Source organism: Betta splendens, chromosome 4 (assembly GCF_900634795.4).
Source record: "Betta splendens chromosome 4, fBetSpl5.4, whole genome shotgun sequence".
NCBI lineage: Eukaryota > Metazoa > Chordata > Actinopteri > Anabantiformes > Osphronemidae > Betta > Betta splendens.
In genome coordinates this window covers 9,655,197-9,667,779 of record NC_040884.2, presented here as the reverse complement: position 1 = coordinate 9,667,779, position 12,583 = coordinate 9,655,197, and the positions used below count along the sequence as shown (strand labels likewise).

The 12,583-nt window shown below is 46.7% G+C and overlaps 1 protein-coding gene and 1 long non-coding RNA gene across 11 annotated transcripts in view; one reads left to right on the top strand and one right to left on the bottom strand.

The window, feature by feature from the left end:
• The window catches only part of LOC114853044 (uncharacterized), a 101,915-nt gene that overhangs the window by 61,356 nt on the left and 27,976 nt on the right, over positions 1-12,583 (top strand). The gene's annotated exons all lie outside the window — the stretch shown is intronic.
• LOC114853042 (ephrin type-B receptor 3-like) overlaps positions 451-12,583 on the bottom strand; it is a 51,684-nt gene continuing 39,551 nt past the window's right edge. The window contains exons 10-16 of one of the 7 annotated variants that reach the window (XM_029145908.3): positions 12,297-12,503; positions 10,233-10,480; positions 9,593-9,808; positions 9,010-9,195; positions 8,647-8,846; positions 6,142-6,297; positions 451-4,605 (exon numbers count right to left, since the gene is read on the bottom strand). In XM_029145908.3, the coding sequence (XP_029001741.1) occupies positions 4,497-4,605; positions 6,142-6,297; positions 8,647-8,846; positions 9,010-9,195; positions 9,593-9,808; positions 10,233-10,480; positions 12,297-12,503 (1,322 nt within the window). In that variant the 3' untranslated portion in view covers positions 451-4,496. Of the gene's footprint in view, positions 4,606-6,141; positions 6,298-8,646; positions 8,847-9,009; positions 9,196-9,592; positions 9,809-10,232; positions 10,481-12,296; positions 12,516-12,583 lie in introns of all 7 variants that reach the window. The other 6 variants (XM_029145907.3, XM_029145910.3, XM_029145909.3 and 3 more) reach the window with 6 other exon arrangements.

The window sequence follows — 12,583 nt, the reverse complement described above, 5'->3', positions numbered from 1 at the left end:
ATAGATGAACTCCGGGTAACTTCTCCCAACGATCAATAGCTATTCTTCATCTGCCTTCAGCGATGAGGATGAAAGACAGCATTAGAAAAAAACATTTTTTTACAAACAGTATTACAGTAAATGTCCTCGGGCTTTTTGAGGCCATGGGAATCATGGAGCTTAAACCTGTCTAAAACAAAAGCACCAAATCAGAGAATTCTGAATGAAAATGAACATTCCCTGCTCACAGGTAAAGCGAGCACATTAAGGAGAATGTGCAGCTGAAGTTCTGCTGATGGTTATGGGAGTGAGTGATGGCCATACGATAAGCAGTCAGATGGAGCATGTTTAGCTTGGCTTCGTATGTGACCCGAGCGCATGTGTGTGATTATGAGCTGGCACAGAACCACTCCCTCCAAGTCCAACGCCGGCGAATTAAACACAACACAAAGACTCAGTCCAGAGATCGGGTCATGTTTCTTAAATAATTTAATTGCAAAAGAGTCTTTAAAAATATTTCTACAAGAATGCGTCATCATCGTTTTAGTAATAGTTGTGTATGTCTGCACCATTAAATACATCTCAATGCAAAGAGGAACTAACAGTTGCATTTTGCAGCGCCGCCCCCCTCTCCCGCTCGGAAACATCCGCTTCTCTCTGCGGGAAGGTGGTTTCAAAAACAATGACCAAGACAGATGTGCAGTGGGCAGTAAGATAAATGAATGACAGGCCTTTATATATTTATTTGAAACAGACAGCTGAGGAGGAGGACGTTAGTAAGTGCAGGGCTTCGGGGAGGATGGGTGAGCTGACGACGTGTGGAGGAGACACAATAGGGGGAAAAAGTGGGAATGTTGGGGTCATTGAAATCCTACTGGCACAAACATCTGACAATCCCCACGTCTGCTGATCAGAATGTCTCTGTATAAAATGGGTTTCCTTTTTATTCCACACACACACTCTGTATCTCTCACACATGCACAGAACAGCAATGTCAATCCCAGGAAAGCGCAGTCAAACAGATGGATCAAACACACACACACACACACACACACACACACACACACACACACACACACACACACACACACACACACACACACACACACACTATCGCTGGTTCTTTCCCTCTCTGTGAATGTTAAATGTTAAACATTCCCGAGAACGTGTGAAAAATACACTTAAAGATTAATTGTTTGCAGTTGATGCGGTGGCAGTTTAATCATTGGAAGATGTGCAGCAGTGCCACTTGAGCTCATCACTCACGGCTGGTTGACTTTGGTGAGCACAACTCCAGACCCCGATACACCATGTGCACCTCATCAATAGTTCATACAAGCTCCAAAGCGCTGCCATTTTCTATCAGTGGGAATGTCTGCCATCTGATTGTGTTTAGCCTCGATATGCTCCCCCCCCCCCCCCCCCCCCCCCCCCCCCCTTCTCTGTTTTTATGCGCATCAACCGCTTCTTGTTTGGAGCCACGTGCACGTTAGCAACAGTGGGACTTCGCTGACTGAGCTGCGTGGAGGAAGAGGGCGTCGCGGCTGAGACTCCTGGGAACCTCCGAGTCTGCTCTAATCCTGCCCTTCTGTCATTTTCAGCGATTACAATAACAATAATGCCGCTTCGCGTCGGAGAGACGCGTTCGCTCGTCTAACAGGCACTTTCTCGTCGTGTTAGCAGATTTGTTTAATGCAAAGTGATTCTGCGTGCGATTCTGAGCCATCATATCAAAAATCTGAACTGACACTATGATGAAAACTAAAAAAAAACAACAATTCAAAGTACTGAGCCTCATTTCCTGCGTAGCTTGACTACACGACGGTTAAAGTATTAACACTTAACTGTGTACCGCAGCTGCTGCAGGTCAAAGGGAACTAACACTAGTGAAAACATCTGTATGCGGAATAGGATGAAAAAACAGAAAATAAGGAACATGTTGTTTTGCATAATATTCTCCATGGCTTTTGAAGGGACTTAAAAGAAGCTGACACAAGTAATATGGCAAAACACGCTGAACGAGTACTAACGTCACACTAATTACACACCTAACTAATAATATTCACATATTGCATTGATCAGCTCCAACCCAAACAACATGGAGACAGTCTGGAAGATCACACCAGTGATACTGTCCCATCCCTTAATCCACTTCAAACAGCCCTCCATGAGAAGGGCAAATAGTACGGTCTCCGGGCTGCAGCTGCTATCATTTAGGAGGACGAGGGCCTGCGGAGTTCGGTTGTGTGCGTGCCAGGGCTGTTGATCCTGCACTGTACTAATCATGCCGCAGCCTGAGCTGAGACAGGATGATTGCAGGCCAGACAGGAAATGAAGAGAGATAATGGCGGGTCAGCTCGCCGTATGTCTGCGCGCCGGCCTGCTGCATGCTCGTATCTGCGTAATGCCTTTGTGTCTGACATAGGGCCAAGAGGTTTCTCCCGCGACAGCTCGGGTTTCGGCTGCAGGTCCCGTGATGGAGCAGGCATCGTGCAGACCTTCTGCATAACCACTCTGTAACAGTCCTACGCGGAAGGTGTTCGGGGGGATTCCGTTTTGAGAGGCAATGGTAAATAACTAACTGTAAATCAATGGTAACGCACAGAGGTGCTGGTTGTTTACAGGACTTTGGGATTTGAGAATAAAGTACCTGGAAGCTTATTAGTAACAGCTCAGTGCCTGAAAAATGCTCTATACCTCAAGAATGAATGCGAAAGCTTTGAACCCTCGCTGCCATGGATGGAGCAACAGGGCAGCACGTTGGACTGTATCTCTTCCTCTCCCTTCTCTTTTTTCACCACCTTTCTTTTCGTCTTACTCTGAATCAAACAGTTCACAACAACACTTCCATTTTGTCAAAACATCATTTTTTTTTCTTTTGTTATTTATCATATTTTTGTTATAAAACATTTACAGGCTGTTTAGAACAACAACAAAAATACAATATCCAATTTATATGCAATTGCTTTTGTTTAATAATCATCAATTTATCGGGTGAATCCTCTTGTTTCTCTTCCTTTTGATTGTTCCAAGTCCACTGTCCCAAATGGCCTCTAGTCCATCTGGGCGGTGGCGGTGAGGTACAAATAAATACATAGGGCAGGATGTCAAAAAATGAAAACCAGAATTTTGATTATTTCTATCTCCAGTAATAGTAAGTAGAAAGTAAGTTGTCTGTCATGGTTTCTCTCAGTATCTGCATGATGCACATATATATGTGTGTGCGTATATATGTGTGTGTGCGTGTGTGTTTGCGTGCGTGTGTGTCAAAGTTCATTTTTTTTGGATTCAATAAAAAAGAATGTTTACAGCTGTCCACAGAATATAGCGTAATTGTTTCAGATATATTTGCTCCTTGTCACGGTTCAGTTCATGCGTTAATTCTCCACGGTGGCAAATAGCAGAAGCTGTATTGTACAGTATACTTGTGTGCAACGTGACACATCCACACATCCAGACACACACACACGCACACACACACAATCAAAAATACACACACAAAAGGCCAAGTGGTCTTCCCATGATGTTGCCACAGTCCTAATCTCCCGTATTCACATAAAGCGTCCTTCAGGGGTAGTTAGGTTCGACTGGGCCATTTTGAAACCACCAATTTCCCAGAAATGTGTATGAAATCCGGAAAAAAAAGCAGAAAATGCAGTTTGAACAAACAAAAACAAAACAGTTGTATGTGTATAAACGCAGATGATGAGCAGGTGATCCTGAGCTGTGAAACTATCCTGAGCCACTTCAGGTCACAGTGAAGCGATCTTTCAGTGACCTGTTGAGGAGTTTCAGCAGCCAAAACAAAAAAATGAGTCTGGCCTCCTTTGACCTTTTGTGTTTGACCTTTGACCTCAGCCCGTCATATTTTTCCTCCCATATTTCTTCAGCAAAGTGCCCTTGGAGATAAAACACCTTCAATATGAAGATGGAGAACATCACACATGCACAGTAAAACAAGTTCTATTATGGAAACAGATGTCCTCTATCTCCCGTGGGTCCAGAACACCTCTGTTTTTTTTTGTTTTGTTTTTATGTGTGAACATTTGTTCACATTTTTTAAACCAGAGTGTTCGTTCATTGCTACGTTTCCATCCATCAGAGCTGCGTTGAGGGACCAAGGTGAGGGCTCACGATGTTTCATATATTTGAGCTGGGTTCAACCTCACTAAAACACACATGCATGTACAGGTCAACTCACAGCAGAGCTGGAGAGGCACGCATGAACTATGGGGGGGGGGGGGGGTAACTACTTCTCCTCGTTCAAAATCACACAAGTTCTGATTGGAAAAAGGAAAAATGACAAATAACAAAGCAAGAACATGAAATGGAAGTGGTTTGGGGATGATGACAATGAAAGAACTATTCTGAGGCACTGCAAGCCAGTTCTGTGTAGCAACTAATTGGCAGAGATGGGTCAGGCAGCTAGGGTTTTCCAGTGGCTCTCTCTGGCGCCGTTCCTCCCGTTTTTTTTGTCTAGTTGTCCTCGGACTGCATGGGTCTGTGTGTCCTGTCTCTCACACCTGGACCGGAAGTGTTTGGTTCATCTGTAGTCTCATGTCCTGAATGCTACCAAGAATCTTCTTCTGATGCCCGGCCAGCGTCACCCCTATCCGCAGCAGGTCTCTGTGGGGGGAGGGAGTGGAAAATAAGAACAGGTGGCTCAGTCATAAAAATAAAAGCAGACAAACATCACATGTCTCAAATTGAATTGCAAATTTCACTTTTCACCTAAGTAAACACCCTCTCCAGCAGGTGGGAACAGGGACAGGCAAGCACCTTGGCAATCACCCATGAAATGGCTTCCTAAGGGTATGTCAACAAAATAGGGACTCATCCAGCTATAGCCGCCGCAGCCCTAATGCAACATGCCTCTGTTGCCTGGCAGGTGGGCGAGCTCAGGGGAGTCAAGAAGCTTTAATGTGCTGGTTAATGATTAAAGAGCAAACTTAGCTACTGTTCGGCAGCTGGTGGCTTTCACAGAATGTGCATCAGCCTCGCTCTTCTCACGGAGAGAAGCAAAAGACATTTCTTTTCTGTAACACATTAGTCACGTCGATGGGTTAATATCGGCATCGTTAAACTAACTTTCTCCGCACCACTGCCTCCGTCCTCAAAGCTGTTTATCTGGTGACTCACGCGAGCTACTTTCTCGCAGCTTTAGCGTAAGCTTAAGGATAAAGGTGCGGTGGGGAAGTACGAATGTGTTGACGCACAGCTGACATTATCCGGAGCGTTTCTGGACCTACAGCATAATGTTGGTTTAACCCTGTGCAAGAATATCGGGGCGATCGCTCGTTTCCGCTCCATTTCCTTCGTCGATGGCTGAGGAGGGAGCTGCTGGCGTCCGCGGCGCTGATTAGCTAAGTGTTGGTGCTCCGCCACAGCCTGCGTCCCCTCCGTTTAGTTACACACGCGCTCACAAAGAGTAGATAATCTAATATTCCACACACACTGGCTGCGCTTGTCTCCGCGACTTTGTGGCCCTATCAATTTGAGCGTGCACCTGACGACGCGCGCACACACGCCGCCACGCCGCGCGGCCCAATATGGGCGCGTCGCTGCAATTTCACACAAATAAATGGTGTGTTTTTTTTTCATATTTTGCCATCAGTGCAGCGGTGGAGGATGAAATGATAATAAATGGGAACCATTAGAGGAATTACTGGCCATTAAGGCCAACAGAGAGCCCCAGTACACCACACCTGTCAGCCGGACCAAATTGAAACAAATTACCCCCACCTCCATTGCCTATTATCCTGCTAATGGGGATGATTTATTTATCATTATAATCGTAATTAATTTATTTGATCATTATTGGCCTCAAATTTCCATGATTTCCATTACATCATTTCCTGTTTGTAAACACAGCGGAAGGTGTCATTTGTTGAGGTCAGCTGCATTTTGTAGTGTGTTTTTTTCTGCAATGGGCTTGTAACTTGTAGTCTTCACACCATAAAAGGCCTGGTGCTCACTGTTTCCAAGGTGGCATTTGTCATCAAATGCACAGATATAGCATCTGTTCTGAGTGGCTTATTGCCTGATCTTACTTTTCTGCATCCTATGTGTGATTTATCTAGGAAACTCCCCTCAAGGTCAATCTCTATGACGCTAATTTGACTCAGTCAATCGCGCTAGGCCTGATTATCTGAATCCACTCACTCTGCCGTCATCTGGGCCACCAGGTCAAAGGAAGCAAATCCGGCATTGACGAAGTTGTCACGGTAGCGGCTCATCTTGATGGCGTCCAGCCAGTCCCCCACAGTGGTGAAAGTGGTATAGTCTGGCACACAGCGGTCAAGCAAGGGCTGGGATACCCTACATGGGAGGAGGGAGAAAGAGAAAGAGAGAGAGAGGGTTAAGGTCGTGAGTCCACCACCTCCGTCGGCCAACCTCACCCCGAACGCCCCCCACCGAGCGCCGCCTCTCCTCCTCTCCTCTCCTCCACATGTACAGAGGTATGTGCAGGGGGTGGGAAGGGGAGTGAGGGAGTGGGCACTTTTATGACTGTGGAGAGACTGGCTGGAGGTTTGGGTAGCGGATGCTGGCGCTGCAGTGGACCAGCCGGGGGGGGGGGTCAATTGTTAGGTCGTCTTCAGCGATTACTACTTCCTTGTATTTATGGGAAACCCGATGCCATCGTAACAAGAAGGTGTCAAAAGCAACCGAGCATTTTTCGGTCACGCATGCAGAATGTGCCTCGAGAAACCGCAGATGTATGTAGATATCTCTGTTCCTGTTCCTGTCGGGCTTGTTGCATCGCTATGAATGATGAAATCCAATCTGAGCGACTGCACGGAGCTGCTCCCTACACATCTGGTGTAATTCTAAACTGGATATCGGATGCCTTGTGGTTTTACAGGTCAGTTCTGCACCGACTGAGACGGGTGTGAACAAAGCTGAACTAATACACAAATAGATGAATAGGCATCATTTGAAATGTTTTGCATGTTTCTACACCTGCTAAGCAAAAAGGCCTGTCCAAAGAAGAACCTCGCCCGCTGTGCTGATCAATGCTGCAGATAGAGAGGCCACCTTGGGAGTTTTAATAAAACTGTGCTACAACTCAAAGTGAAGTGGAGCAGATGAGGAGCGGGTGGGGGGGGGGTGCACGAGGAGGTGCAGGGAGGTGAAGGAGGAGAAGCTGATGAGGCAGCAGGCAAAGAGAAAGGGAAGCACTGTCTCCCCTTCTCTCTGCTCTGTTGATCCCTGTCATCCTTTCTGATGGCATTAGACCCATAAACAATTAAAAGTGGAATGGGGAGAGAGTTAATAACGCTGATACAGAGGCTCCATTGAGTGCTGTAGATGTTTTAATAAGGTCTGTGCTTCGGAGCCCTAGGCCTCGGGCCGTCGTTAACACCAGAGTCTGGCTTCTCTTAATGGAGTATTGTTAGCCCTGCTTCTCTTAGGTCAGCTTCAAAAGGCTCCATACTGTTACAGGCTCCATGTAACCGAGGGCAGAATCAGCAGGGAAGCCCAAACTCACACTGCTACTCCAAAGTTTCCAAAGAGGCTGAAGGGATCGCATTTTGAAATGTTTAGACTGGGGATGTGTCTGACTATGTCTGACTTTCTCTGTTCACAATGCAAACGCACAGAAGACATACTGTACAAGCACACGGCTCACTGGTCCAGTTGCGACAGTAACTACACTCCACACCTGCAAAACCGAAGGACGCTTATGTCAGACACCCTTCAACGCCGACCACAACAACAGAATCATCTCTCACTCCTCCCTTGTTAGGTTTGTCGGCAGGAGGCCACCTCTCCACTGGCCCGTTTAAAATCTCGTTAGTGGCTAATTAAAAGGCGCTCCCATCTCTTTTTTGCATCGCCTTAATCGAGCTAATTAACCGCAAGCTTAATCTTCTAAGAACGTCAACCGAGACCCTGGTTTCCCCCATGAGCCCAGCCCAGGATTGTCTGCAGCCCTCCCTCAAGACAGAAAGACCCTGATGCAGGGACAGATAGGTAGGTCACCCCCCCCCAACCCCCACCCCTCCTCCTCTGCATTCCAACTCTGCCACCTTCATTCCACCAAATCTGTTCCAAGGAACAGGTTGAAGAGAAAGGCACCGCGGCTTAATGTAGACGTGGCACGAACTGAACTCCCAGTTAGCGGAGCAGTCGCTTTAAGGTTGTATTGACCAAAGGTAATTCAGATTTGCATAAGGAGCCTGGCTACAGTTGTAAGAGCACGAATCTGTACTTTATAGTGGTTCTGATTGTTTAAGCTGAGTCAATGTGACTCATGTTCGTCATATTAATTTAGATAAAGGGTATTTGCACAGCAGGAATCGTTAGAGCAGTTGCTTCAGCTTGTGTGCAAAGGAAGCTCAGCCCGTATTCCCTCAACTATAAAGTCAACTGCCATCACTCAATAAAGGCAATTATATGTAAGCCATGTTGATATATGATGCACTACTGAAACACATGGGCCCAGCAGGCCTCCTTTGAAAACATAGCTTAGGAAAAGTGAAGATTTTCAGAAAATAATCACTACATCACTGCACTGATATCCACTCCACAGTAACCATGATTAAATAATAACCCACCAAGGCCTTGAGGGAAACTAACACATCACAGGGTAAAGTCTATTTCAACATACACAGGATGGCACTTTGCCTTAAAACTCCATTTTTAAATCTTACTCTCGGGACTTACCCAGTGGACTGTGTACTGTTGGTGACCACCTTAAGGCTGGCAGCGTTGCGGATTAGCTTATCCAGCGTGGCCACGATCTGGGTGAATTTAGGCCGCAGGTTCCTCTCTTTTACCCAGCAGTCCAGCATTAGTTGGTGGAGGGCTGTGGGGCAGTCCATGGGTGGGGGCAATCGATAGTCCTGCTCCACGGCATTTATCACCTGAGGACGGACGTCATAGGAATCACAATCACGTCCAAACTTAGAGAAAGTTGGGACGATGGACAAGTCCATTGTCCCAAATCTGCATTTAGGTACATTTGTAAATAATGTAGAATTAAGTGAGCATATCTAAGATTAGGAAAAATGTTCTGTATCATCTTACATCTTGATTGCTCATGTCCCAATACGGCCGCTCGCCGTACGACATCACTTCCCACATGACAATACCGTAGCTCCACACATCGCTGGCTGAGGTGAACTTCCTGTAGGCGATCGCCTCGGGAGCCGTCCAGCGAATGGGGATCTTCCCTCCCTGTGGATATGCGAATGAGTAGGTGAGCATGAAATACTGGAGGGATGGAGCACAAACACAGAGTCACACACATACAAGAGGGAGAGAGAGGGTGAGAAAAACACAGTCTAAGGGAAACGTCGATACACAACACATGGGTGAACCCAAACACCATGAACACACAAGATTAGTGACAGAGCTACACGAAATGGCATGCGAACACGGAGTTTAACATTTAATGTGCAACAAAACTTTCCAACATCAACATATCATTTCCATTTTTTTTGTTTTGGTTTGGTAAACACTTGCTTTTGTAAAGGAAAGAAATGTAAAATAAATAGTGATATATTGATGTTGAATCGTAACATGTGGCACCTTTAAACATCAACCTCGAACATTAGTTCACGCACACACAAACACACGCACACACACACGAGCATACGCGCCAACTCACCAGCGAGCTGGTGTAGGTGGGGTCCGTAGGATCGTCCTCTAGGAAGCGCGACAGGCCAAAGTCGGACACCTTACACATCAGATTGCTGTTGACCAGGATGTTGCGCGCGGCCAGATCTCTGTGGACGTAGTTCATGTCCGACAGGTACTTCATGCCCGCTGCGATGCCTCGCAGCATGCCCACCAGCTGGATCACTGTGAACTGCCCGTCATTGAGCTGCCCAAGAAAGACAGAGGACGACGATGAAGTGGACTGTGGCTCCTTTTTACCCTTCATGTTGCTCAGGTTCTTCGTCCCCTAAACTTCCATCACTTCACAATGTGACATCTTCCTCTTTTCTACCTCCCCATCCCCTGTTCCTCACCTGGCGATTACTCCCCTTTCTCTGACAGACAATGTATGATGTGACTTTGAGTCAAGAGATTCATTGCAGGCAGAACACTTTGTAAATGTCAGCCATTATCTGAATGCAGCATTTGTAAGATATTCATTGCGTGGTGGTGAAGCTTAACAAGGCCTTTTATGGCACCAGAGAAAGAGAGATTGCTAAAAGTAAGATCAAGCAGATTCAGGTATTTTCTCAATTGTGTGTGTGTTTTATTACTGATAAAATCACAAGGAGCAGCTACTTTTTCCTCACCCTTAGGAAGGAGTCCAGGGCCCCGTTCTCCATGAACTCCGTCACAATCATGACTGGCCGACTCTTGGTGACGACACCTTCCAGGCGAATAATGTTGGGATGCTCAAACTGGCCCATGATGGAAGCCTCGGACAGGAAGTCTCGCCTCTGACGGTCGGTGTAGCCCACTTTGAGAGTCTTGATAGCTACAATGATCTCCCGGCGCCCAGGCAGCTTGAGACGGCCGCGGCACACCTCCCCAAACTCCCCTGTGAGCGCCCAGGTGAGAGAGAGAGAGCGAGCGAAATAGGGAGGGGAGAGAGACATGATGGAACAGTGGAGGAGAGTGGGGGAAAAGAGGGGACAGTTAACCGGTTAGAACCAAGGAGCCAGGGAAGGGTAGCAGGAGGAGTGGGACAGGGGGAACTGCAACTGAAGCCAGAGCTCTAGGCCATTGTCAAGGGATGGTGGTGATGAGGGGAGCATACAGTGACTCTGAGCTGCTAAACTACAGGTTAAAAGAAACAGCCCAGTGAGTGTGAAGCGTGGTCATGAAATGTGAGATGACTTGAAGCGGAGAAATCAAATGATATTTATAAAACTACTGTAAGTGGGTCACAGGGAGGGAGAAGGAAGGGGGCGAGGAAAGGAATAGAGGGGGTGGCGCTAAGCTTCAGAGGGGGCGGAGTAGCGAGCACAGGACGAGGAGATGGGTGGAGAGAGAAGCTTAGGGGTCGTGGACGCTTTGTGTTTGGTGTCTACGCAAAGAAGCGTGCGCACGGATGCAGGAAAGACGTTTAGTAAGGGCAGCGGTGTGTGTCAACGCAAGGGAAGACAGGGCGGAGGGACGTATGGATGTGTTGGGGGGAGGGGCGGGGGAGAGGAGGGGAGACAGGGTTGAGGGTTTGTCACTTTAAAGACGAATGTTGGGAAGCGACGAGTTTCAAGTAGCAGTCTCAGCAGTAGTAGAGCTGTCCTAGCAGCAGCAGTAGTGGTAGTAATGGTAGTAGCAGAAGCAGCAGTGGGGGCTCCCATCTCAATGTCCTCCGACTTTGGCTCAGATACAATCTTAAGAAAACTCAACCTCACTTCAGGCAAAGTCCTGCAGCTTTGAGCATAGATACAACAGATACATGAAACATTTCATCTACAGAACGACATCAAAAGGTTAGGGAGGGTTTCTGAAAGACAGGACACGACCACATGGTGGAAGAAGTGTAAGTGCCACGAACAAGGGTCAATATAGTGATCTGGCTGAAGCCTTGTTTAACAAAGACATTTTCAGGGACTACCAATCCTGGACCACAGATAGTTTAGAACCCTACACCCCATCCAGGCAGGATTAATACTTATTAATACAGGGGGTTGAGAGATAAATTGCACAACCCAGCACTTTTCCAGATGTTACTACAGATTAATATCCTGTTCTTATTTTTGTGGTGTAAGGGTTCTTTAAAAACTCTGTGTCATGTGTGTTTACACTTATTCCTTCACGCTCCGCTGCAGAATTTGAACATTAAAAACTTAATATAGGTAATGTTATGCACAAATATATCATATCTTAAAACACACAAGTGTCTATATGTACAGGAGTTAAAGAATAGACAATGTGGCAGTAGATAATAAAGCTGTAATTAATACTAGAAGAGATAAGAGGAGAGTCACACACGTGGTTGGACAGGATTAAAATCTGACGGAAGTAAATCCTTTCTGTATGGGGCATTGTCCAAAATCTGCCTCCATTAGTTTTAAGACGATTTCCAAATCATTAGGAACTGAATGCTGTGTCATACTTATTGAGACCAAATCAATTTCCTTGCACAGCCTCCATCTCGTTCCAGGATTGGGTTCTTTTTATAGGACATGGGGTAAACTGATAATCCACCAAACAAAAGGTATTACAGCTACAGCTACTGTACTACCAATGCTTTGTAATTAACGAGCACTGTGAGACTCACATAGCTAGGAATGCTTTACACAGGAGAGGGTTGCAGACATTGTAAGAGGAAAAGGCATTCTACAGGGTGTTGGGTGTGTAGGAGGTGGGAGGGGGTAGAGGGCTAGCGATGAATTGAGTGAAAGTACCGCTTGGTGTGAAGTCCTCTAACGGTATGGCCTGGAGGTGACTAGCAGCCTTCCCCCTGTAGCTCAGGAGCTTGGGTGGGTTACCTGCGCCAATGACCTCCTCGATCTTCACGCAGGCGACGTCGATCTCCTTGGCAAACTCGCGCACTGCCTCGTTGGGGTCCTCGTAGGTGAAGGGGTCGATGTAGACCTTCATTCCCGGCGTTACTATAGGGGATTCAGTGGCAAGGACAGGAAAGTGAATCTGTGTTGTCCAACAGAGGACCTGTCCCAACTATGAGCTACTG